Source organism: Mastigoproctus giganteus, chromosome 10 (assembly GCF_048544385.1).
Source record: "Mastigoproctus giganteus isolate SK-2022 chromosome 10, ASM4854438v1, whole genome shotgun sequence".
In the NCBI taxonomy this organism is placed as follows: domain Eukaryota; kingdom Metazoa; phylum Arthropoda; class Arachnida; order Uropygi; family Thelyphonidae; genus Mastigoproctus; species Mastigoproctus giganteus.
The window spans coordinates 153,171,114-153,195,057 of record NC_143584.1 but is presented as its reverse complement, the minus strand read 5'-3'; the positions used below and the strand labels follow the sequence as shown (position 1 = coordinate 153,195,057).

The 23,944-nt window shown below is 37.2% G+C and overlaps 1 protein-coding gene across 1 annotated transcript in view; it reads left to right on the top strand.

Annotated features, from left to right (window-relative positions):
• Positions 1 to 23,944, top strand: part of LOC150079392 (integrin alpha-PS2-like) — a 514,720-nt gene that overhangs the window by 452,082 nt on the left and 38,694 nt on the right. The window contains exons 22-24 of the mRNA XM_090382299.1: positions 7,877 to 7,956; positions 17,673 to 17,747; positions 20,559 to 20,661. Of these exons, the coding sequence (XP_090238425.1) occupies positions 7,877 to 7,956; positions 17,673 to 17,747; positions 20,559 to 20,661 (258 nt within the window). The remainder of the gene's footprint in view (positions 1 to 7,876; positions 7,957 to 17,672; positions 17,748 to 20,558; positions 20,662 to 23,944) is intronic.

Below are 23,944 nucleotides of genomic sequence, written 5' to 3'. Positions count from 1 at the left end.
AATAAAAATATAAAAAACATTTTGGAATTCAAAAGTACATCACCAAGGGTGTCAAGACTAATACTCAGGATTTCTAAGAGGTATAAGCTAAAGGTTATAACGATTTATGCACCAACATCGAGCCATGATGATGAAGAGGTTGAAGAAATGTACACCAAAATTGAGAGCCTTCTAGATGAGCAGAAAACCCACTACACTATTATTATGGGGGACTTCAATGCTAAGGTTGGAAAAAGACAAAACAGCGCAGAAAGCGGAACTATATGAAATTTTGGAATTGGTGAAAGAAATGAAAGAGGTGAAAGACTTGTGGAATTTGCAGAATTTCAAGGATTGTCAGTAATGAACACTTTTTTTCAAGAAAAGTGTGAACAGAAAATGGACATGGAAGAGTCCAAATGGATTAACAACTAATGAAATCGACTTCATCCTCACTAACAGTTGGAAGTGATCACAGAATGGTAAGATGCACACTTGATATAGATGTAGGAAAGGAAAGGAATAAACTGACTTGAATAAATAATACGGTCTTTGAGATAACAGAAGAGGTTGTTGTTGTTGTTATTTGGTTTTTAGGAGCATTAGCAACTAAGGCCATATTGCTCCAGGGTTATGCGGTGGTCATTTCCTGACCTTTCCGCATCCTCCGTATTTGGTGGTCACGGGTTCGAACCCCGATCTAATCAAGAAGTGTGTGCTATGCACTGCTGCTCCTGCTCACCTGGCTACGGAGGCACCAACAGAAGAGGAGAAAGAGCAATATGTACTGGAACTTAAGAACAAGTTTGAGCTTCTGCAGACTGCTCAGGACCAAGATATTGACGAGGAATATTACAACTTTCTGAAAGTGATAAAGCCCAAGAAACCTATAGGGAAAAAGAAATCAAAAGAAAAAAAAAATTAGTCAAGAAACACTTGTTACAATGAACCGAAGGCGACAAATGAAGAGCAAGATAAACACTGACAAGGAGAAAATTGAGTATACTGAGTTATGCAAAGCCATTAGAAAGAGACTCAGAGAGGACATAAGGAGATTTAACACAAGAAAAGTAGAACAAGCATTAAGGGAAAACAAAGGACTTAAATCGGCAGGCATGAGCAGTAATACAGAAAGAAATTATACTGAAACTGAAAAATAGCGATGTACTTATAGTACTTATAAATAGCAGAGAAGGCATAATTCAAATAGCAGAAGACTACTATAGAGAATTATACAAGGAGCAAGGGAATTATGCCAGCAGTGGGGAAGATGGATTGCAAATTAGCAACATGTATGATATACCCGATATTCTTCCTGATGAGGTAGAACATGCATTGAAGAAAATTAAGAATCAGAAAGCCCCGGGGGAAGATGGAGTTACTGTAGAGTTGTTAAAATTGGGAGGAAAAGACATAACACAAAAACTGGCAAGGCTCTTTCCAAAATGCATTAGAAAAGGTGTGACGCCTACGCAGTGGAATAATGCAATCATAGTTTTGCTGCATAAGAAAGGAGATAAATCAAAAATTGGAAATTATAGACCAATTAGCTTGTTATCCCACATCTACAAGTTGTTCACAAGGGTCATTACTAACAGATTAGAAAGAATACATGATGAGAATCAACCGAAAGAGCAAGCTGGCTTTAGGACAGGATTCTCAACTATGGATCACCTTCACGTAATATCACAGCTAATGGAGAAAGCAAATGAATATAAAACACCATTATGCCTGGCATTTGTGGATTATGAAAAGGCATTTGACTCCATACAGCATAAGGCAATGTTTCGGGCACTGTAAAGAAAGACAAGGCATAGATACCCCATATATTATGATTTTGAAGAAAATATATGAGAATGCTACCTCCTTTGTTAGACTAGACAAAGACAGTAGCAAATTTAAAATCGAGAAAGGAGTTCAACAAGGAGACACAATATCTCCAAAGCTGTTTACTGCTGCCCTTGAGGAAGCTTTCAGTAGATTAGACTGGTCGCAGAAAGGAGTCAATGTGAATGGAGAGTACCTAAACCACTTATGATTTGCCGATGACATTGTGGTCATAAGCCACGATCCCAAAGAATTAGAGGAAAATCTTAATCAGTTAATAAGGATTTTGGACTAAAGATGAATATGGCTAAAACAAAAGTAATGATGAACAAGTATGCCACAGAAAGGGACATAATGATTGAAGGAGCAGTAATTGAAAAGGTGGAGTCATATACTTATCTGGGACAAGTTATTAGCTGTAATAATGATAAATGGCTGGAAGTCAAGAGAAGAATAAATTTTGGATGGATAGTATTCGGGAAATATAGTCACATACTGAAGAGCAATATCCCAGTTTGTCTGAAACATAAAATAATGAACCAACTTATACTTCTCACCATGATTTATGGAAGTGAAACATGGGCACTCAGCAAAAGAATGGAAGAGAAGCTGAGAACTACACAGCGAAGAATGGAACGAATTATATTGGGAATCAGACTATTAGATAAGAAGAGAAACACATGGATTAGGCAGCAAACTCAAGTAAAGGACATTCTTATCAAAACTAAAGAACTAAAATGGTCTTGGGCAGGACACATAGCTCGAAGACATGATGACAGATGGACTAAGAAAATAACATACTAGTACCCAAGAGGAGCTAGAAGAAAACCTGGAAGACAATGGCGGAGATGGATAGATGAAATTCATGAGTTTGTGGGTAGTAAATGGATGGCCTTTGCACAAAACAGAAGGAATTGGAAAGTTGCTGGAGAGGCCTTCATCCTGCAGTGGATTGAAAATGGCTGATGATGATGATGACGAAGAATTTAACAATTTGTGTCTGCTAGTTTACCAGTAGTGACGGTGGCCATAGGTGTCTGCTAGTTTACCAGTAGTGACAGTGGCCATAGGTGTCCACTAGTTTATCGATAGTTGTATTTGCTGTAGTTGGGAAACACTTAAATAGAAAGGGTGCAAGAATATTTGCTGATGCTATCGAGGCAGTGTTAGGTGGGTCGGAAAACTGCTAGCTTGGGGGGATACAAAGACAAATAGATTAATAGTAGCCACTGGCAGAGGTGAAAGAGATTCTTGCACTGCTTCTATTGGAATGAGCAGAAGCCTGAAAAACAAGATTCAGGATATTTCAGAGACTGCTGGGAGTCATTGCGGTACAAGTAAACACATGGGTTGTGTTAGGGTAGCTAAGAATAGAAATAGGTGCATGTATACTTGCGTGTACACCAATGCTAGGAGTTTAGTAAATAAATTTGATGAATTTGAGGTATTGCTCAAAACATCAAAGGCAGATATTGTTGGGATATCAGAGACTTGGTGTCACACAGATATAAGGAATGCAGAACTGGAATTTGGGGAGTACAACGTCTACAGAAAAGATAGACTGGATAGGAAGGGAGGAGGGGTTATGCTATTAGTTAAGAAATACATAAAATCCAAGGAAGTGAAGCCAGTGGACATCGCTGGACAGTGCAGTGTCGAGTCAGTTTGGTGTGACATAAGCATTGGGAGATCAAAATTGAGAGTAGGAGTGTGCTATAGGCCTAATGACTCTGATGAATATAATAAGAAACTGTACAGGGAAATAGAGTTGGCCAGTAAATCAGAGAGTCTTATAATGGGAGATTTTAATTTCCCAGATATTGACTGGAATTTGTGGGCTGGTCACTCACACACTAGCAAGGCTTTTGTGGATTTATTGGATGATTGTTTTCTACATCAGCATGTTTGGGAGGCAACTAGAGGGAGGAATACTCTTGATTTGATTATCAGCAGTGATTCTTCATGCATTAAGAATCTGCAGATAAATGAACCACTAGGTGGCAGTGATCACAGTGTGCTGAAGTGGGATTTACTCAAAGAGGTAACTACCATTAGGGGTAAAGGGAAGGGTTATTGCTTTCGTAAAGGCGACTACGATGGACTGAGACAGTATTTAAATTCTATACAGTGGGACCAACTGATGATGTTACCAACAGCAAATGGAAAATGGGAAGCATTCAAAGAACTTATCTTGGAAGCTACTAGACTTTACATACCAACTAAGAAATATTGTTCAAGGTTTAGGCCTAAATGGATGTCAGATGAACTGATGAGGCATATGGCAGAGAAGAAACATGCATGGGATACATACAAATTAACACATGACACAGAAGCCTATGATAGATACAAGTTGATCTGTAACCAAGTTACAAAGGAGGTTAGGCAGGCAAAGGCAGATTACGAGAAATCTTTGGCAAGGGATGCAAAGAAAAACAGCAAAGAGTTCTTTACTTATGTAAACTCTAGAAGGAAGAGGATGAATCAGATTGGTCCACTTGATATCGATGGGTCAACTGTTGATGATCCTGCTCAGGTAGCTAACAAACTAAATGAATATTTTGCATCGACATTCACACATGAGGAGTTATTTAGCGAGGGGAAAGCCAGAGGTGTATTCAACTCTAGCAGTAAGCTAGAGAATCTTGTAATAACTGAGAGTAAAGTGGAGGAGAAATTGTTGAAGATAAACACAAGAAAGGCACCTGGGGTGGATGGGATCTATCCAGTTATATTAAAGGAGGCAGCAAAGGAAGTAAGCAAACCCTTAGCCATAATTATGAGAGCTTCCTTGGACTCAGGGGAGGTACCCACAGACTGAAGATGTGCAAATGTGACCCCAATTCACAAAGGAGGATCAAAAGCTGACACAAGCAATTATAGACCTGTGAGTTTAACTTCTGTTCCAGGAAAATTAATGGAGGCACTAGTTAAAGAAGCACTGCAGGATCATTTAGACAAGACTTCAGTTATAGCTCGGACACAGCATGGTTTTGTTAAGGGGAAGTGTTGCCTGACCAATTTGATTGGATACTATGATGCAGTCACAAAGGAACTGGATGCAGGGAATAACTTTGATATTATATACTTGGATCTTAGAAAGGCTTTTGATACTGTTGCACATGGAAGACTGCTGCACAAATTGGAGCAGTGTAACATTGGAGGCAAATTGCTGCTGTGGATAAAGGGGTGGCTGAGGGGGAGAAGACAGAGAGTGGTAATCAATGGACACTGCTCGTCGTGGACTAATGTTATTAGTGGAGTCCCTCAGGGCTCAGTGTTGGGTCCATTATTGTTTTCTGTATTCATAAATGATATTGATGATGGTATATCAAGCTTAATGTCGAAGTTTGCAGACGATACAAAGGTAGGCAGGGTTGTCAAGGACACTACGGACACTATGCTGCTGCAACAGGATCTGGAAAGGTTGAGCAGATGGGCTGAGAGGTGGCAAATGAAGTTTAACATTGACAAATGTAAAGTACTACACATGGGAAACAGCAACCCCAGAGCAACGTATCAACTCTGTGGTACTACACTGACAGTGGTAGTGAATGAAAGGGACCTGGGGGTGGTTGTGCAGGCAGATATGAAGTTCTCTGAGCAGTGCAGACGGGCTGCAAGAGTAGCTCATGGTGTATTGTCGATGATACATGGGAATTTTTCTAGCAGGGATAAGGAGGTGATTATTCCCTTGTATAAGGCAATGGTCAGGCCACACCTAGAGTACTGTATACAGGCCTGGAGGCCTCATTTTAAGAAGGATGTAGAGCTGCTGGAACGAGTACAGAGAAGGGCAACAAGATTAGTGAATGGAACAAAGGGGTGCTCTTATGAAGAAAGGCTTAAGATTTGCAAATTACAGTGTCTGGAGACTAGGCACCAGCGAGGTGATCTGATAGAGGTGTATAAAGCATTGAATGGTTTGAGCATGCTCAATGCTGATGGGATTCTTCCTCTCGCTCAGAATAATCACCTGAGAGGGCATAAATTCAAATTGAGGAAAGACAGATGTAGGATAGATGTGCGGAAATTTGCCTTTAGCCAGGGAGTGGTTGGTTGGTGGAACAGACTTCCATCCCTTGTCGTGGAAGTTGATAGCCTAAATAAGTTTAAGGCTCAGCTGGACAGGTATTTTGAACAAACAGAGGGGTGAAGTGGGAGTGGTTTTTTTTTTTTTTTTTTTTGGGTGATGCTGCATAAGCTTGCTTTCTTGCATCAAATGCCTCTACTAATGCTAATTCTAATGCTAATGTTGTCTGGACTATTAGAATTTGTCTCCAGAACATGAATTATGTATTTAGACTGTTATAATGAAATAATAGCAGTGTAATTGTATATGTAAAGTACTGTTTTAACACAAAGTTACATGTAATGCTATTCTGTTCCCTTTTTTTTTTTAATCCCACTACATGGTAAGTGTTAGGCACTGTTTCAAATATTGAAGTATTTTGTGATAATAAACAAAACAACAAGAAAGAAGTTTTCACAATGTCTACAGTAGAAACTGTTTACAAGACCCCTGACACCCTACTAACAACAAACTACGATTGAAGAAACTGGGAAATCATAAATGTGAATTGGCTCCAACTGATGCCAGATGGCTTTGAATTTTTGCAGATAACAAAGTATGGTGCTATAATAGAAGGATGTGAAAATTGCTGAATACTCAAGCTTTTCAGAGGATGTTTGGGCGTTGAATAAATAGGACTGGAATTGTGTTATGTCGTATTTTAAAAGAATGGAATAAATGAAAGTAGGCAAAATAGATTATTACTTTAATTATTTTAATGGTACCGGAACTTGTCATTCATATCAGTAACAATAATTTGTCCGTAGAAGTCATGTTAGTGGGCCTATTTGTATGTTATGTTATGTGGGCTGAAAAACCCCTAATAACTCTAAGTGAAAAACCTACTCTTGAAGAAGTTCTTAAAGATGCATTCATTTTATAAATGTAATTGGAGAGAGAGAGAGAGAGAGAGAGAGAGAGAGAGAGAGAGAGAGAGAGAGAGAGAGAGAGAGAGAGTGTGTTGTGACTTTACCAGGATATCCTTCATGCCTTTAATGGGGGGGGGATGTCATGGCTGGATCCAAACTACTCTGATACTAATATATTTGTGTCTGTCAGTTATTAGATTTCATTTTCCTCTTGACTACATTTTTGGAGATATAAAATATATATTAAATTAAAGGAAGCACTTTTTGGTATTAAAAAAAAAAGAAAAAAAAAGCTTCCTCTCTCCTCGTTCTTCAGCTTTTCTTCCACAGTATTCCTTAGAGTACTGTGGAAGAAACCATAATAGAATACCATGTCTGTAACAATATCTTCATGGGCCTTCCTGCCTTCCTTTCTTCTTTTGAAGGAAGGGCTTCTTTCAAAGAACCCTTCACTCTTCCCAGAGTTCAAACTTTAGGAAGGGTGGAGCATGAAAATCCATTCAAATTTTATAATTACTTTGTAGCAGTGCACATATTGATGTGTTGGAACTGACCCTGCTGCAGCAAAACTTCAGACATTTTTCTTATGAGATGTCATAATTTGTCAAATGTGAGTTTTCAGTTTGTGTAATGTATACATATAGTGTAATGTATGCATAGTTCATGGAGATAAGAAAGAAGTCCACAGTACATTTTGATTCACCCCTCCTATAGTTTAAACCTGGCCCCATGAGAGGCTGTTATCTCTTTGGCCCCTCAAAGGAAGGATTGCAAGCTCATTGTGATGATGATGACACTTCAAGAATGCTGCATGCCAATGACTGAATATCAAAAGGGAAATGGAATCTTTTACTGAGTTAGAATACATATAATTTTATTCTGAAAGAAAGTATAAAGGAATACAGAACAATGCTGAAAAATTACTGTAATTCATTAATATTTTGTTCATGTATGGTGTAATTTTCATGTATGTATCTTGTTAGTTGCATAAACGAAAAACAGAATAGCATTACTTTCTGACTAACTCAAGTATAATTGTGTGTGTGCGTGTGTGTGTGTGTGTGTGTGTGAGCACATGTCCGTAAAATGCTTATTGTTAGCTCTATATAACCTACCTTTTTTATTGTTTCAGCTAAATTTTGTGGTTCTCCTGGCACCCTCTAGGATTGTTTCTTCGGTGTCTGACCTTGTCTTTACCACTACTGTTAATAGGTATGTATTTTTAATAATGTCTAGGAAAGGATGGTAGAAAAATAATTAATGTCATCTCCACTAGATACATCAGACAAATCCTATATATAATTATTTTACATTTGAGTATTTTAACTTTGCAGATATTGACTGGAACTGGGTTGGTCACTCGCACACTATCAAGAATTGTGGATTTATTGGATGACTGTTTTCTACAGCAGCATGTTCAAGAGGCAACAAGAGGGAGCAATACTCTTGATCTGATTATCAGCAGTGATTATTCATGCATTAAAAATCTACAGAAAGGGGAACCACTAGGTGGCAGTGATCACAGTGTATTGATGTGGGATTTATTTAAAGATGTAACTACTATCAGAGTTAAAGAAAAGGGTTTTTGCGTTTGTAAAGATGACTACAGTGGGCTCAGAGATTTTTTAAATTCTATACAGGGCCAACTGATGATGTTACCAACAGCAAATTGTAAATGGGAAGCATTCAAGAAAGATACTAGGCTTTTCATACCAACTAAGAAATGCTGTTCAAGGTTTAAACCTAAATGGATGTCAGATGAACTAATGAGGCTCTTGGAAGAGAAGAAAATGCATGGGATACATATAAATTATTAGGCGAAACAGAAGCCTGTGGTAGATATAAGCTAGTCTGTAATCAAGTCACAAAGGAGGTTAGGCAAGTGAAAGCAGATTACAAGAAATCTTTGGCAAGGGATGCAAAGAAAAACAGCAAAGACATCTTTTACTTATGTAAACTTTAGAAGGAAGGGGATGAATCAGATTGGTCCATTTGATATTGATGGTTCTACTGTTGTTGATCCTGCTGTGGTAGCTGAGAAACTGAATTAGTATTTTGCATCTATGTTCGCACATGAGGAATTCTGTAGGGAAGTGGAGGCAAGAAGTTTATCAGCTACCACAGCAGGATCGTCAACAGTAGAACCATTGATATATCCATTTATATTAAGGGAGGCAGCAAACGAAGTAAGCAAACACTTAGCCATAATTATGAGAGCATCTTTGGACTCAGGGGGGTTCTTCCACAGACTGGAGATATGCAAATTCACAAAGGGGGATCAAAGGGTGATACATGTAATTACAGACCTGTTAGTTTAACTTCTGTTCTAAGGAAAATAATGGAGTCACTGGTTAAAGAAGCAATGTAGGATCATCTAGGCAAGACTGCAATTATAGTTTAGACACAGCATGGGTTTGTTAATGGAAAATCTTGCCTGACTAATTGATTGGATACTACGATGTAGTCACAAAGGGACTCAATGCAAAAAATAATTTTGATGTCATATACAGTTATTCCCCGACTTACATAAGCCTGAGTTACGTAAATTCGGACTTATGTAAATTTTTTTGGTAAAATTGTAAAGATATTTTCGGTAAAATTTTTAAGAGTGAAGTCGAATGAAGAAACAATAATTATAAGTTTTCCATTTCATTCCCACACAAACTATATTGGATAATAACCTGTGGCATAACTAGAATCTAGGTAAATAAATTTCATTTTCTGCTTTAAAAATTATGAAGAAATATTCAACAACATGTTTGAGACAAATGAACTACATTGAAGCATTTCAGAGAAACCCCCCACAATGTTTAAGCCACTTGGGCTGTGCCCCATGGCTGTTTCTTTGGAGAATTTCTCTGGACCTTTAACATCCTTAATGGAATATGCAACTTTTCAAGAGCCTGGAATGATATGACAACAACTTGTATGAGCGGAGTTTGGAAAATCTTCTAAAATATTCCGAGCTTAACAATGAAGGCTTCAACAAAGATGAGCTGATGTCTTGTTACCAAAGAAATTGTGTTGTTGTTGTTGTTGTTTGGTTTTTAGGAGCATTAGCAACTAAGGCCATATTGCTCCGGAATATGCGGTGGTCATTCCCTGACCTTTCCGCATCCTCCGTATTTGGTGGTGACGGGCTCGAACCCCGGTATAATCAAGAAGCGTATGATACGCACTGCTGCTCCTTCCCACCTGGCTACGGAGGCGACGAAAGAAATTGTAAACTTAGCCCAGAAGTTCCAGCTGGTCATGGAGAATGAAGATGTAGACGAGCTTGTGTTGAAGATTTAAAAACAGAATACCTAGCCCAGTTGAATGTGCAAAATAGTTGAGGAGCAAGGGAGAGCCGAACCCGTTGAGGAACCAGAGCAACCCAAGAAGCAGTTCAAATTAAAGGAAATGGCAGAAAATACCGAATGTTTCTTGAAAATAGAAAGAAAAGTTCAAGATTGCTTATCACGAAATTTATCAAGAGAAAAAAAAAACATATGAAACAGATGAACATCAAAGAGTTCATATCACGTACTACCTCCCTGAACTCTATTCAGCCTACAACACCCTGTGATTGATGGTCTTATTAATGCTTCAGGTTCAGTTTAAGTTACCTTCAATTCATCATACCTGAAGTGTATAAACTTTGATTCGTTGTGTGGTATACACCAATTTTCTTAAATATGTACACTTTGGTTTTGAATCCCTCAGTAGCCCTTATAAAGCCTATACGGTGTATGAAATACATAACAGTTTTTACATTACAATAACATGCATATTTTCTTCCATTTATGTTTTCTTTTCTTATGTGCCACTCCAGTTAATTCACCGCTGTCCCCAGATAAAGTTTTTAATTGTTATGATAACTATTTTCCTTCATTCTTCTGAGGACATTATGTGGTTTTGTAATTTTGACATAGGGATATAGTAGCAATATTTTATTAGTCATTCTCGAGATATGTAAAAATCGACTTGCATAAGAAGTCCTGCAACGTATCTCTTATGTATGTCGGGGACAGACTGTACTTAGATTTCAGGAAGGCTTTTGATACTGTTCCACATAAAAGACTGCTGTACAAATTGGAGAAGTGTGGCATTAAGGACATATTGCTGTTATGGATAAAAGGATGGTTCAGTGAGAGAAGGCAAAGAGTGGTAATCAGTGGACACCATTTGTCATGGACTAATGTTATTAGTGGAGCCCCCCCAGGGTACAGTGCTGTGCCCATTGTTGTTTTCTATATTTAACAATGATATCGATGAAGGTATAGGAGGTTTAATGTCGAAGTTTTTTTTTTTTTTTTTATGTAAACCCCAAACATGAGAGGTATTAGAACCTATAGTACTTAGTACCATGCTTGGGTTGGAGGTTGAGAAGACGAAAGAAGAGATTTGTTGGCATTGGACTTGAACTTCTATAGACTGTAATTTTCAGGTAATACGTATGAAGGAAGGTTGTTCCAGGAAACGGCTGTTGAATGAATAAACGAGGAAGATGAAAAGTTGGTTCTGTGAGGTTGAAGTTGGACAGTAAATGGATGTTGGCTGATGGCTGCATCTGTTCGGATTGTTTTGACAGAGAGAGCGGGAATTATAGAAGCCAATTCAGAAGAACAGTGCTCATGGAAGTATCTGTAGAAGAGGCATGCAGCAGAAACAGTATGTTTATGAGACAGCGAGTGAAGAGACTCTGTTAGAGATGAATCATTAATTAACCGAACTGCCCTCTTCTGAACAGAATCAAGAAGCCTGAGAGAGGTTTTGGGGGGCACCACCCCAGATGTGGGAACAATATTCCATGGTAGGGCGGATTTGCGATTTATACAGAGTGAGCAGCTGTTTGGAAGAAAAGTAACGCTGAGAGCGAAAGGGAAAACCAAATTTTTTAGATGCAGAGGAAGCAATATTTGTAATGTGCTTGTGCCAAGAGAGATTAGAAGTCAGGGTAATCCCCAAAAAAGGCGCAATATGGCCTAAGTAGCCCTTGCACCAGAAAACACCACAACAATCACCAAAAGAGATATATCATTTTGCTTAGAAATCGGAGTGTCACCAAATATAAGCATAGGAGCAGAAGAATCCTTTTTGTGAGATATAAGACAAGACTGAATTGTAGAAGGGTTGAAATCAACTAAGTTGTCTTTGCCCCACTGGAGAATTACCTGAAGATCAGCATTTAAGGAATTGGTAGCAGACTTTTTAGAAGTTGAAGCTGATTGAACAGGGCAAGCTTTCTCAAAATGAAAAGTGGAATGCAATATGCTAACATCGGCAAAACTATGGATAGGATTTCCAGTCAATGGAAGAAGGTCATTAATATACAAGAGGAAAAGAGTGGGGGAAAGAACTGAACCTTGGGGGAGACTGGCATTAGTGGAGAAGTTAGAAGACAGAGAGCCATCTACCATCACACTCAGTGAGCGATCAGAGTGAAAACTGGATAACCAATTACAAAAAACAGTTGGCAAACCATAAGATGGAAGCTTGTTTAGAAGACCTTTATGCCAAACACGATCGAAAGCCTTTGAGATGTCAAGAGCAACTACCTGTGTTTCACCAAACTTTTCCATTGAATTAGTCCATAAATAGGTAACATAAGCCAGAATATCACCAGTGGATCGACACTAACGGAATCTATACTGGCGATCATTGATCAGACTGAAGGTTTCTAGGTAATTTAAGAGTTGGCAGTTAATTGATTTCTCCATTACTTTAGAAAGAGTAGAAGTAATTTCAATGGGACGATAATTGGATGGGAGGAATTTGTCACCCTTTTTAGGAACTGGCTGGATATGAGCAAATTTCCAAGCAGAGGGAAAAACACCTTTGGAATAAGAAAGTGAAAAAAGGCGGCAAAGAATAGGAGTAAGTTCAGGAGCACAGGTTTTGAGAACAAGTGGAGAAATACCATCGGAACCTGGAACTTTCTTAGCATCAAGATTTGTCAAAATCCTTCTGACATCCTTTTGACAGAAGACCACAGGAGGCATTGAATGGAGCATGCTGGGAATAGTGGGAGGTGTTTTACCAAAATCATTAATACATGAGTTGGAAGAAAAATGGGATGCTAGCAGGTCAGCTTTATCCTTGGCTGAAGTGACAACAGAACCATCTGGTTTGGACAGAGGTGAGAGCAGAGATGGGCAAAAGTTTTGGTAAGAGACCAGAATGCTCGGCTTCCATTAGGGCAAGAAGCAAGTTTTCTACTCTTAGCCTGTTCAAACTCTAGTTTAGACTGATTGATAACTGCTTTACAATTGTTGTGAGCTTTGGTGTAGGCAGAAAATGAAACTGAAGAATTAGAAACAAGCCAATTACGATATGCAATGTTCTTCTCTTGAACAGCCTTAGCACATTTATTGGAAAACCAAGGTTTAGATAAAGGATGAGATTTTAAAGTGGCTTGTGGAATAAAGGATTCCATTCCTGTAAGAATAATTTCACTGACACGATCTGAGCAATTATTGACATCAGAAGTTTTGAAACAGTAATCTGATCAAAGAAAAGAAGAAAAGATATCTCACAAGTCATCCCATTTTGCATTCTTGTAATGCCAAATAACACGGGATTGGGAATAGCCATGAGATAAAAGCTCTATTGGAGAAGAGACAATCGCCAAGATGTGATCTGAAGTGCCTAAAGGACCTCTCACTTCGACCGTGTACTTAGAAGGGTTGTTTGTGAGAAAAAGATCAAGTGTGTTGGCTGTATGATTATAATTGTCCGGTATTCTTGTAGGTAAATGAACAATCTGTTCAAGGTCATTAGTAATTGCAAAAGCCTCAGCATCTCGACCAGCTGGGTCGGTGTGACTAGAAAATGGAACCCAGCAGGAGTTGTGAACATTAAAATCACCAAGGAAAATTACCTCATTGTTAGGAAAGTTGGACTGGAGAAAGTCAAGTTGCAAAGAGAGCAAGTCAAACAGCTCCAAGTGATTAGTGGAGTTGGGAGAATGGTAGAGACAACAGATGAATTTGACAAATGAGGTAGAGAGATTTTAAGGCAGAGAAGATCAAAGAGAGGAGATTCCAAATTTCCAAGTCTCTGACAGGGAATATGGGAACGGACATATAAACAAGTACCACCTTTGAGGCGAAAGGAATCATACAACGAGTAATTTGGGCATCTGAGATGAGCAGTAGTTGAATCAGCCGATAACTAAGACTCTGTCAGAAAAAGTACATGGGGTTTGGCAGACTGCAAGTGGAATTGGACGTCGTTAAGATTAGAATTGAGACCATGTATATTTGTGAAATTAATTGGGAAGTGTTTGGGAGATTTAGATCTTTTTGCAGATAAGCTTGTTCTATTAGTTTTACAATTCATGGTGTATTCAATAATAAGAAAAAGTGGATGGGACATGCTGTATGAAGTAATGAAATTTTTGGATATGGCATCCACATGGTAAGAATATACCCAGATCCTTGACATAACGTGGGCTCAACGATGCCCCTCGCATACACACTACTCGGACTCCCTCCAGTCACTATCTGGCAGAGTAGAGGTAGCAAGATTATACACTAGCTGATCTGGAAGCCTCCTAGAGAGTTACCAATATGTTTGGTCCAGTGTACTAACTAGCGGCCTGCCTCTGAACACCGTTTTAGAGCTGTACCCTTGAAATGTAAGGATTATTGGATCTCGCCACGATATTCGTCATAACCTCAAAAGTCATGAATCATACTGCATGATGGAAGAGATGGGGAAGTCTTGACTGGAACTTAGCTCTAGAGACTAAACATAGGTTCCACCACTTCAAGCCTCCAATAAGCAAAGTGGTGGTATTGTACCGGTTGATGAGAGTCATCTACCACCTAGTACTGCCTGGTAACATAGAGGGGCGGCATTCCTCCGTGTGGTGTGGGTGCCACACCTTGGCCCCTGCTTACGTTGTTTCACACCTGGGTGGTCACCCACCTTGTACTTGTATGCATGGAGGTTATACCCAGGATTACTAACAGTCCCACTATTGTGAAGGTGCAAGCAGAGGATTTGGCTGTTACAGACTGTCCATACTTCGCCGAAATTGGGTCCATTTGACTTGAATGTCACCCGAATATCAGTTCCATCAGCGTTTTAGACTCCCAGGTAGCAAGTACAGCTTGTCTGGAATATCTGAGAGAATGTCTGTGACAACCTCAAGGACCAAATTGCAGATGATACAAAGGTTTCAAGCTCGTTAATGACAGTTTGCTTCTGCTACAGGATCTAGAGAAGTTAAGTAGATAGGCTGAGAAGTGGCAAGTGAAGTTTAACATTGACAAATGCAAAGCATTGCACATGGGTACTAGTAGTCCCAGAGTAATGTACCAGCTGTGTGGTATGTTACTCTGGGGTTAGTGGAGAATGAAAAAGACTTTGGGGTAATTGTGCATATAGGTATTATGTTCTCTGAGCATTGCAGACAGGCTGCCAGGCTCATGGGGTTTAGTCAATGATATACAGGAATTTTGGTAGCAGGGATAAGGAGGTGATTATTCCCTTGTTTATAAGTGGTCAGGCCACACCTTGAGTACTGCATACAAGTCTGAAGGCCTCATTTTTGGATATATGTAGAGTTGCTGGAACAAGTACAGAGAAGGGCAACGATTGGTTGGGGGGAACAGAGGAGGTGCTCTTACCAAGAAAGGCTTAAGTTCTACAGATTGCAGTGTCTGGAAAGTAGGCACCTGCGAGGAGATCTGATTGAAGTTTAAATGGCTTTGAATGGTTTGAGCAAACTCAGTGCTAATGGGATTCTTCCTCTTGCTGAGATTACGCAATCAAAGTGGCATAAATTGAAGTCAAGGAAAGAAATTTGTAGAATTGATGTGCGAAAATTTGCCTTTAGCTAGTGAATGGTTGATTACTGGAATAAACATCCATCTGTCATTGTGGAATTTGATAGCTTAAATAAATTCAAGGAAGAACTAGACAAAGTTTTGGAGGGAATAGATATTAGTTGATGTTTGACTTGAATTTCTGTAGAATTTATATTTTTGGAAATATCTAAAGGAAAGTCTTGCAACAAAAACAGTACATCTGGATAGGGAATGTAGTGATTTTTGTAGGTGATGTATCATCCTGGCTGCTGTTTTGGATTTGAGTCTATAGTTTAAGAGAGGTTTTTGTATACTGACTAGCATTCATGTTAAACCAAGTGATAATCCCTAATGTTTTTCAAAGTAAACTTTTTTTTTTATCACTGGCTGGTGTCATCCCATATTTATTTTTAACACTGTGAAAAAAAAAAAAAAAAAAAAAAATATATATATATATATATATATATATATATATATATATGTTTAATCAAACCCTTAGCATTTAGTTCTTTGTATATAACAGTGGTAACTTCTCTGTGGATAAAATAATGCTTGGGTGAGATTCTCCTATCATCTGAAGAAAATCTTTCAGTTGTGAATTGAATGATCTGCTGGGGGCTGGACTTCTGTTATGGTGTTCTGACTGTATTATGCTGGTGCTGGGATGCCTGAGATTAGGGTTATGCTGCTGACTGGCTGACCTGTTGGTGTAGCTTTCTCTTAGCTGTTTGATAAAACTATAAAATTTCAATAAATTTAGGATAATTAGGGATTACAATTATCTATATAATATTGGTGTAGATACACTATAGTTTACCCATAAACGCCTCCGTAGCCAGGTGGGAAGGAGCAGCAGTGCGTAGCACACGCTTCTTGATTAGACCGGGGTTCCAGCCCGTCACCACCAAATATGGAGGATGCAGAAAGGTCAGGGAATGACCACCGCATATTCCCGGAGCAATATGGCCTTAGTTAAACTAAATTAAACTATATATGTAATGTGAAGGCATTGTTTTTTAATTGTATCTCATATTGTGGCTACCTTCACAACAATATACCAGGTATTGTACTACTTCAAATAAGTAACGATTCTCTAGTAGAGAAGACTACTGTTGTTTATTCTCAGTGGATACCACCACCCAGACGGTTACCATTTCGAAGCTGTTGTCCTATCATCGGTGGGTGGGCATGTACCTTGATAATGCAAACATGCCATCACAGTTGCGAAGTGGTTCCACAATATGAGAGATGCCAAACGGTGTACAGAATGATACAATATTTGAAGAATCAATGCGTGAGGCATAATATGGGTTTAAATTAACTATATACTATCGGTGTAGACACACCATTGTTTACCCATAAATTAAACTACGTACATAGTGTGAAAGGTACCCCAATCTCAGACACAATTAAAAAACGATGCCTTAATACTACGTACATAGTTTAATTTATGGATAAACTATGGTGTATCTACACCAATATTATATAGTTAATTTAAACCCATATCATATTATGCCTAGCGCATTGATTCTTCAAATATTGGATTGCAATTATGGATCTGAAATGATTATATAGAGGCAAACATTCCTTTGGATGCCAGGACATCAAACCAGAGAATGGACATAGGGGTTAAAGAGACCATGTATGCCTTTGTTTCTTAATTTATTTGTTCTAAGCCACAGGAGGAAGGTCTGAAAAAAGTGGTCAGACACACGATTTTTTTTAATTATAAACCATTGCTATTTTAAATTTATTTAATTTTTTTCTAAATCTTTATCTAAAGTTATTTGTAAGCTCAGTTGAGACGTTCGTTATTTTTACATTAACTCTTTATTTGTATTCTCCATGCAGAGAAGTGTTTTTCTTCATAGCTATAAATATTCATGTTTAATATGCCTTTGAATGTATATTAGAAGTATAACAGTGAAATTTTCAAAATTTAGCACAGTGCTAATTGTGCTGATCATGGATGGTCTGTGTTTAACAAGCCTAATCCTTAGTTAAAAATAAGTCTAAATGTATATCTTATTCATGCCTATTTTTATTGTATTATAATAATATGTTATTTGATTAGTGAGTTAGTGATTGGAATGCAGTTGGTTACATACATATTATATAATTTTTTTCTAGCACTAATGCTGAATTAGAAACAAAAGTAGAAATCAGACTTCCAGTACGTGTAGAAGTTGAAATTGCATTAAGAGGGTAAGAATTTCAGAGTACAAGGTATATAAATGCTGTATATAAAAGTTAAAGTTCTTATATACCTTTTATATAAATAAAAGGTATATTAGAACTTTAGAACTTGCATATATATATATATATATTGCAAGTTCTAATATATTCTAAGTGTTTAGACAGATGCTCTATAAACTTGCTTTCTTGTATTGTTTTTCCAACATTAATACTAATGGTAATTCCTTAAATGGTACTCTCTAGGCTTTTGAACATACTTAATGTTTAGTATTTAGTATCTCACTTGTTTAGTCTTATTTAAATGTTATCAATGTTTTACATAGGAATGTGTTTTCATTTAACAATCATAATCTGCAAGCTATTCTTCAATTGGATAAGATAACTTTTTCTTTGTGCATTCCTAGCAAATAAAGTGCAAAATAGGTCCCAAAAACTCATTGGTTCTCAGATAGATTTTTTGTTTTAGAAAGCATGGTGTTTTGCAGGGAAGGGGAGGAATACATAGAATTTTAATTTATTTGGTATAACACTAAATGTTTTTTTTACAACCATACAAAAGTACGCATAGCTTGCTGAGATAACATTATCATCTTTGGGGCACATGTTATACACAAGATTTTTGAATTTGTGAATGAAAATACCAAAAGATAAATGATCAAATACAATTAAAATATATTAAAATCAAATGCAAAAAAAAATCATATGCTGGGACTCCATCTCATTAGGAACCACAAGGCACTAGCACCTGAAACAACCAAGGGACATAGAATTTCAGTATCCTCTAAACCTGCAAAAGGGCTTTGTTGAAATGCTGGGGTCTTATGTTGTGCAAACCATTAACAAACAAAATACTTGGTATAACACTAAATGGTTTTTTGCAGTCATACAAAAGTACATATAGCTTGTTAAGATGACATTATCATCTTTGGGGCACAAAAGGAGCATGGCAAAACTTTTCCAAAGATCACCCCCAACACAGCACCTTCTAATAAAAAAAATGATCAGAAAATGGGGCTGACAGAATGGACAATTTATGGAAAAATATAAAATTTATTTAATTAAATAGATAAAATTCCAAAAACAAGTTAAAAATAACCACGTGGATTGAAAATGGCTGATGATGATTCCAAAATAACCAACATCATGGTTAGGACTTTGTATTTGATATTCAATAGTACCGAATATCAAGTTTTCTGTAGAAAAATCAAGATTTTCCTACTGGGGGGGGGGGGACAAACTAATACTAAGAATTCATACATAAGCAATGAACACAGTGAGGTCACTGAACTGGTGGGTTAAGTTTACTCTGTTATATCATGCCCGCGAAGGTCATGCAGTAGCAGAGGCAGTTATATGGCATGTGCAAACTATCTATATGAATGGGAACAGAATGAAAGACTCAATGAGGGAATCTCAGAATACAAAAAAAAAAAAAAAAGAAAGTGATTGAAACCAAAATTCCTACACAGAAAAATGGGAAATGAACAAAGCAGCAGAAAGTGCCAAAAAAACAAAAAACAAATCCACAGCTAGTTGGATCACAACTGTTCCAAGTCATTTGGAATCCCATGAAATACGGTATAATGCTGATCTGGGATGGGAACTTTTCCAGAAATACCAGTGAATTATTGCAATATTTCTAATAGTAATTGGTGCGGCACTGTTCTGCACTAATAGGATTTAGCTATTGCATGAATAGATGTGGTGAGGTCCCTTCTAAGAATGGGCCATGTCTGGACCAAAAAATATTCCAAAAGAATGAGGGCAAAAAGGAAAATATGCAGGAATTACAGTTGACTCATATATTCCTGCTCTGCATAAATAGGAAGAATGATCTTTTGGGCTCATGAAAGTACACATTGCTTTCTTTTGGTTTACAAATTCAAGAAACTTTAAAGTACGTACTGCAAAGGAGATAAGGTCGTAGTGCATGCTGGAAAGGAGACAAGGTCATCTCAGAAAGTTATATGTACTTCCTTGTGATTCTAAAAAATCATTTCTATTTTGATGCAGAGCAGTGTTATGTGAGTAAATTTATGTTTTCATGATAACTCAAATTCAAACTTTTCTACGTAAAACCCATTTCTTATTTTTTAATAATAATATTTTTCAATATAATCATATATGTAATCTAAACTCTATTGTGGAGAGAAAATACAACACTTTAATTTACAGCAGTGAAACATATGGTTATGAAGCAGCATTTAATGAAGTTTACCAGAAGCCAACATTTAGCAGAGGAGAGGAAAAAAAACTCTAGTACAGTGAAAATAAAAGAGCTAGCAGTTATTTATTTCTACTGTGTGTGTGTGTGTGTGTGTGTGTGTGTGTGTGTGTGTGTGTGTGTGTGTGTGTGTGTGTGTGTGTGTGTGTGTGTGTGTGAGAGAGAGAGAGAGAGAGAGAGAGAGAGAGAGAGAGAGAGAGAGAGAGAGAGAGAGAGAGAGATGCATGCATATGCCTCTTCCAATCTTTGTATTTATAACTTGCCACCAATGAATAAGGAAGAAATTTACTGGAAATTAGTATCATCTGGGCTTGGGATTCTATTTGGCAACAGATCATTTTTTTTTTGTTGTAAAGTGCTTTAATTTTGCTTTCATTCTGCACTAGTTATTTCTTATCAAATTTATGCTTCTCCATGATAATTGCTATAAATGCTAATTTACAGAGGCTTCAGTAAGTTCTGTAAATATTGCCTCATTACCATATTTCACTCTGTATATCACTACAGTAAACTAAAATATAATATTTGACTCCATCAGAGTTATATTACATATGCTATGACATAACTGTATTATTTTATTTTTTAAAATTTTTCAGTATTTCTGATCCTAAAGATTTAACCTACAATGTATCTCAAGTATTACCAAAGGAAAAAATCTGGGAAACTGACGTCGGACCAGAAGTTACCCATGTCTATGAGGTATATAAAATGTATGGTTAAGAAAATTGCTTGATTTAGTTTTTATTCAGAAATGTTTTTAATTTTGAAGTTTGCAACTGTCCACTGATTAAATTTTAACTTTAAATAAGATTACATTTAATTATTTATAAATAAATGTAATGTAAATGTTATAATTAAAGTATAATTATTTGAATTATCCTTTACTTTGGAAGTAGATTCCGTGATGTGAGAAATGTGCAGTGTTATGGTAAATGAAATTCACCAACTCTGTATAAAACAGATTTAATCCAAATGAGAACTTATATAGCGTTCAAATATTTTTAGAAATTTGATTTATTCTTCATGCATCGTTATTACATGAGGAACAAAAGATTACAACCTGAAATTATCTAGATTACAACACTGTGCCTCAACAATATCAGGTTTTAAATTTTTGTTGTCTTCATGTTAACAGTTTTTTTTTTTATTTATTTTTTATTTCTTGTATGGTGATGTGTAGAGAAGAATGAATTTCCAAAAATGCTTGTGGCTCTGTACAAGTTTTTTATCCAGATTAATGTTCATAAAAAGAGAATATTTGTGCTTTTTTTGAGCAATTTTTTCAGATGGTATTAAATTGAAGAAAGGTGGTTGCAAGGATTTTTTCCAGTATCATTGAGGATACCTTAAGCATTCAGGAAAATTGCTAGTTGGAGGGGGGGGTGGAAGGGTAATTTAGATCTGCATTTATCTGATGATATGAGTCAAAGTGCTGCTTGCACTCACCTCAAGAATTCTTCTTTGTTGCCCCAACAGCCAACATTGGTAAAATATTCTGAAGATAGCAACGTTTCAAATGATGGGGAAGATAAAGCTAGGGAAACAAACCTAAATAACTTCAGTGTGTCAGAGTACTAAACTATAGAAGACTACTTAGTTCCAACTGTGTCTACAGTAATGTCAGAAGTGTTGTCAATAAAATAACTGAACTTGAACTGTTGGTTAGGACAACTAATTCTGACATAAATAGAGCTAACAGAAATGTGGAAATTGGGGATGATAAGTTCCACTATGGTATGTATAATGTATTTAAGGAAGATAGGAGGGGTGGTGGTGTCATGCTTCTTATCAAAAGCACCCTGAGCTCAAAAAGGACTTTTGCTGAGTCTGAAGTTATGTCTGCCAGCATAGAATCTGTGTGGTGTGAGTTACTTGAAAAAAAAGGTATAATGAGAGTGGGAGTAATCTTCAAACCGGTAGATTGTGAAGCATACGCTGAGTATCTACATGTGGATGGAATGGGAAACCAAGTGAGAATGGCTTCTTATGGGTGGCTTTAGCCAGCGGGTGGTTAATTGCTGGAACAAACTTCCATCTGTTGTTGTGGAAGTTGATAGGTTAAATAAATTTAAGGAGGAACTGGATAGGCATTTGGAGGGAATGGTGTGATTTTTTTTTTTTTTTTTTTTTTGGCTGATGCTGCATAAGCTCCTACACTTGCTTTCTTGCATCATGTGCCACTACTACTACTACTACTACTTTAATCTGCCTCAAATTGATTGGAATAAGTGGGAGGGGAAACCACCATGGATTACAATTTTTTTTAAATAAAGTAGATGATTATTATTTGTACAAGCATGTTAGAGAAAATACTATGGGTGAGAATATTCTTGCCCTTATCATTACTAATGAATCAGATGACATCACAGGGCTTAAAGTACAGGAACCATTGTCAATAAGTGATCGATTTAAATCATCAGTTGGAAAATGAAAAAAGATGTTGCAGAAGTTAAAGGTAAGGCGCCTCCATAGCCAGGTGGGCAGGAGCAGCAGTGCATGGCACACGCTTCTTGATTAGACCGGGGTTTGAGCCCGTGACCACCAAATACGGGGGATGCAGAAAGGTCAGGGAATGACCACCGCATATCCCCGGAGCAATATGGCTTTAGTTGCTAATGCTCCTAAAAACCAAATAACAAACAGTTAAAGTTAAAGGCGGTGATTTTAACTTCAGAAGAGGGGACTTTGAAAGGTTAAGGTGCTATATTGCATCTATTAATTGGTTGGATTGCTGAGTGAGGACATATATTTGAATTATGGAATACTTTTAAAGCGCAAATCACAGAAGCCATGAATGCATACATACCATTAAGAATATATTGCAGGATGAGGATGCATAAATGGATGACTGCAGAGCTTGCTAGTCAAATAGAGTAGAAAAAGATAGCATTTGGGTATGAGAGTACATGTGAACAGGCGAAGTTTTTATGGCTCTAGCTAATAGAGATGTTTTCTTTTTTATTGACTTATTGGCAGATTAATTTATTTTATAGAGTTGCTTTATATTCCTAGTAACAATACTTTAGTTTAATTTGAACTTAGAGATTTTGCAGGTTATTACTTAGTATCAGTACTGGTATCTAATCCACGTGTTGGACAAGTTTTTAATTATATTTAGCCGGCTTATTGACTTAATTGTTAGATTAAATTATTTTCTATAAGTAGCTGATAGACCTAGACAAGCTCCGTGGTTTATTATTTTCAATTTAGATAGTTGCGATTTTGACAAGTAATTAATACATCGTGTCCATAGATTTACCATTCGTAACTCACCGCCATTTGTTATACGATACAATGTATAGCCTGAACTAGATAGTGTAAGGCTTAACGGAAAACTAGATAAGCCAGTTAGTAAAGTATCAATTAATCAGTAAAATTTACTAATCTTATTAAATTTCATTGTCAATTAAATTGTACTTTTTTAACTAAATACATATAACGACCTAGTTTTTACAAACGTAATATTATAAATTAATACATATAATTTGACAGGAGATAAGAAAGTCATATTACGTAACCCCGGAGGTAATATTCGATACTGAAATGCATATATATAGTGTTATAACTGCATTCGGAATATAAGTTTTAGGGTTATATTTTAGTATTGGAATTTTATTTGAAATTGAATAGAAATCATGACTCAGACCAGAGCAGCAAAGCAAAAAGGCTCGAACTAATAGGATGTGCTGTGGCTCAGGTGGGAGAACTGGGTGGGGGGGGTGGGGTGTGCTGTGGCTCGGGTGAGAACTGTGCTATGCACTGCTACTGCAGCAGCAGTAGCAGTGCATAGCACACGCTTCTTGATCAGACTGAGGTTCGAGCCCGTGACCACCAAAATGGAGGATGCGGAAAGGTCAGGAAATGACCACACCCCATATCCCCAGAGCAATATGGCCTTAGTTGCTAATGCTCTTAAAAACCAAAATAACAACATAACATAACAACAAGCTCAGAGCTTCCCACATTAATTCCAAAGCTTGCA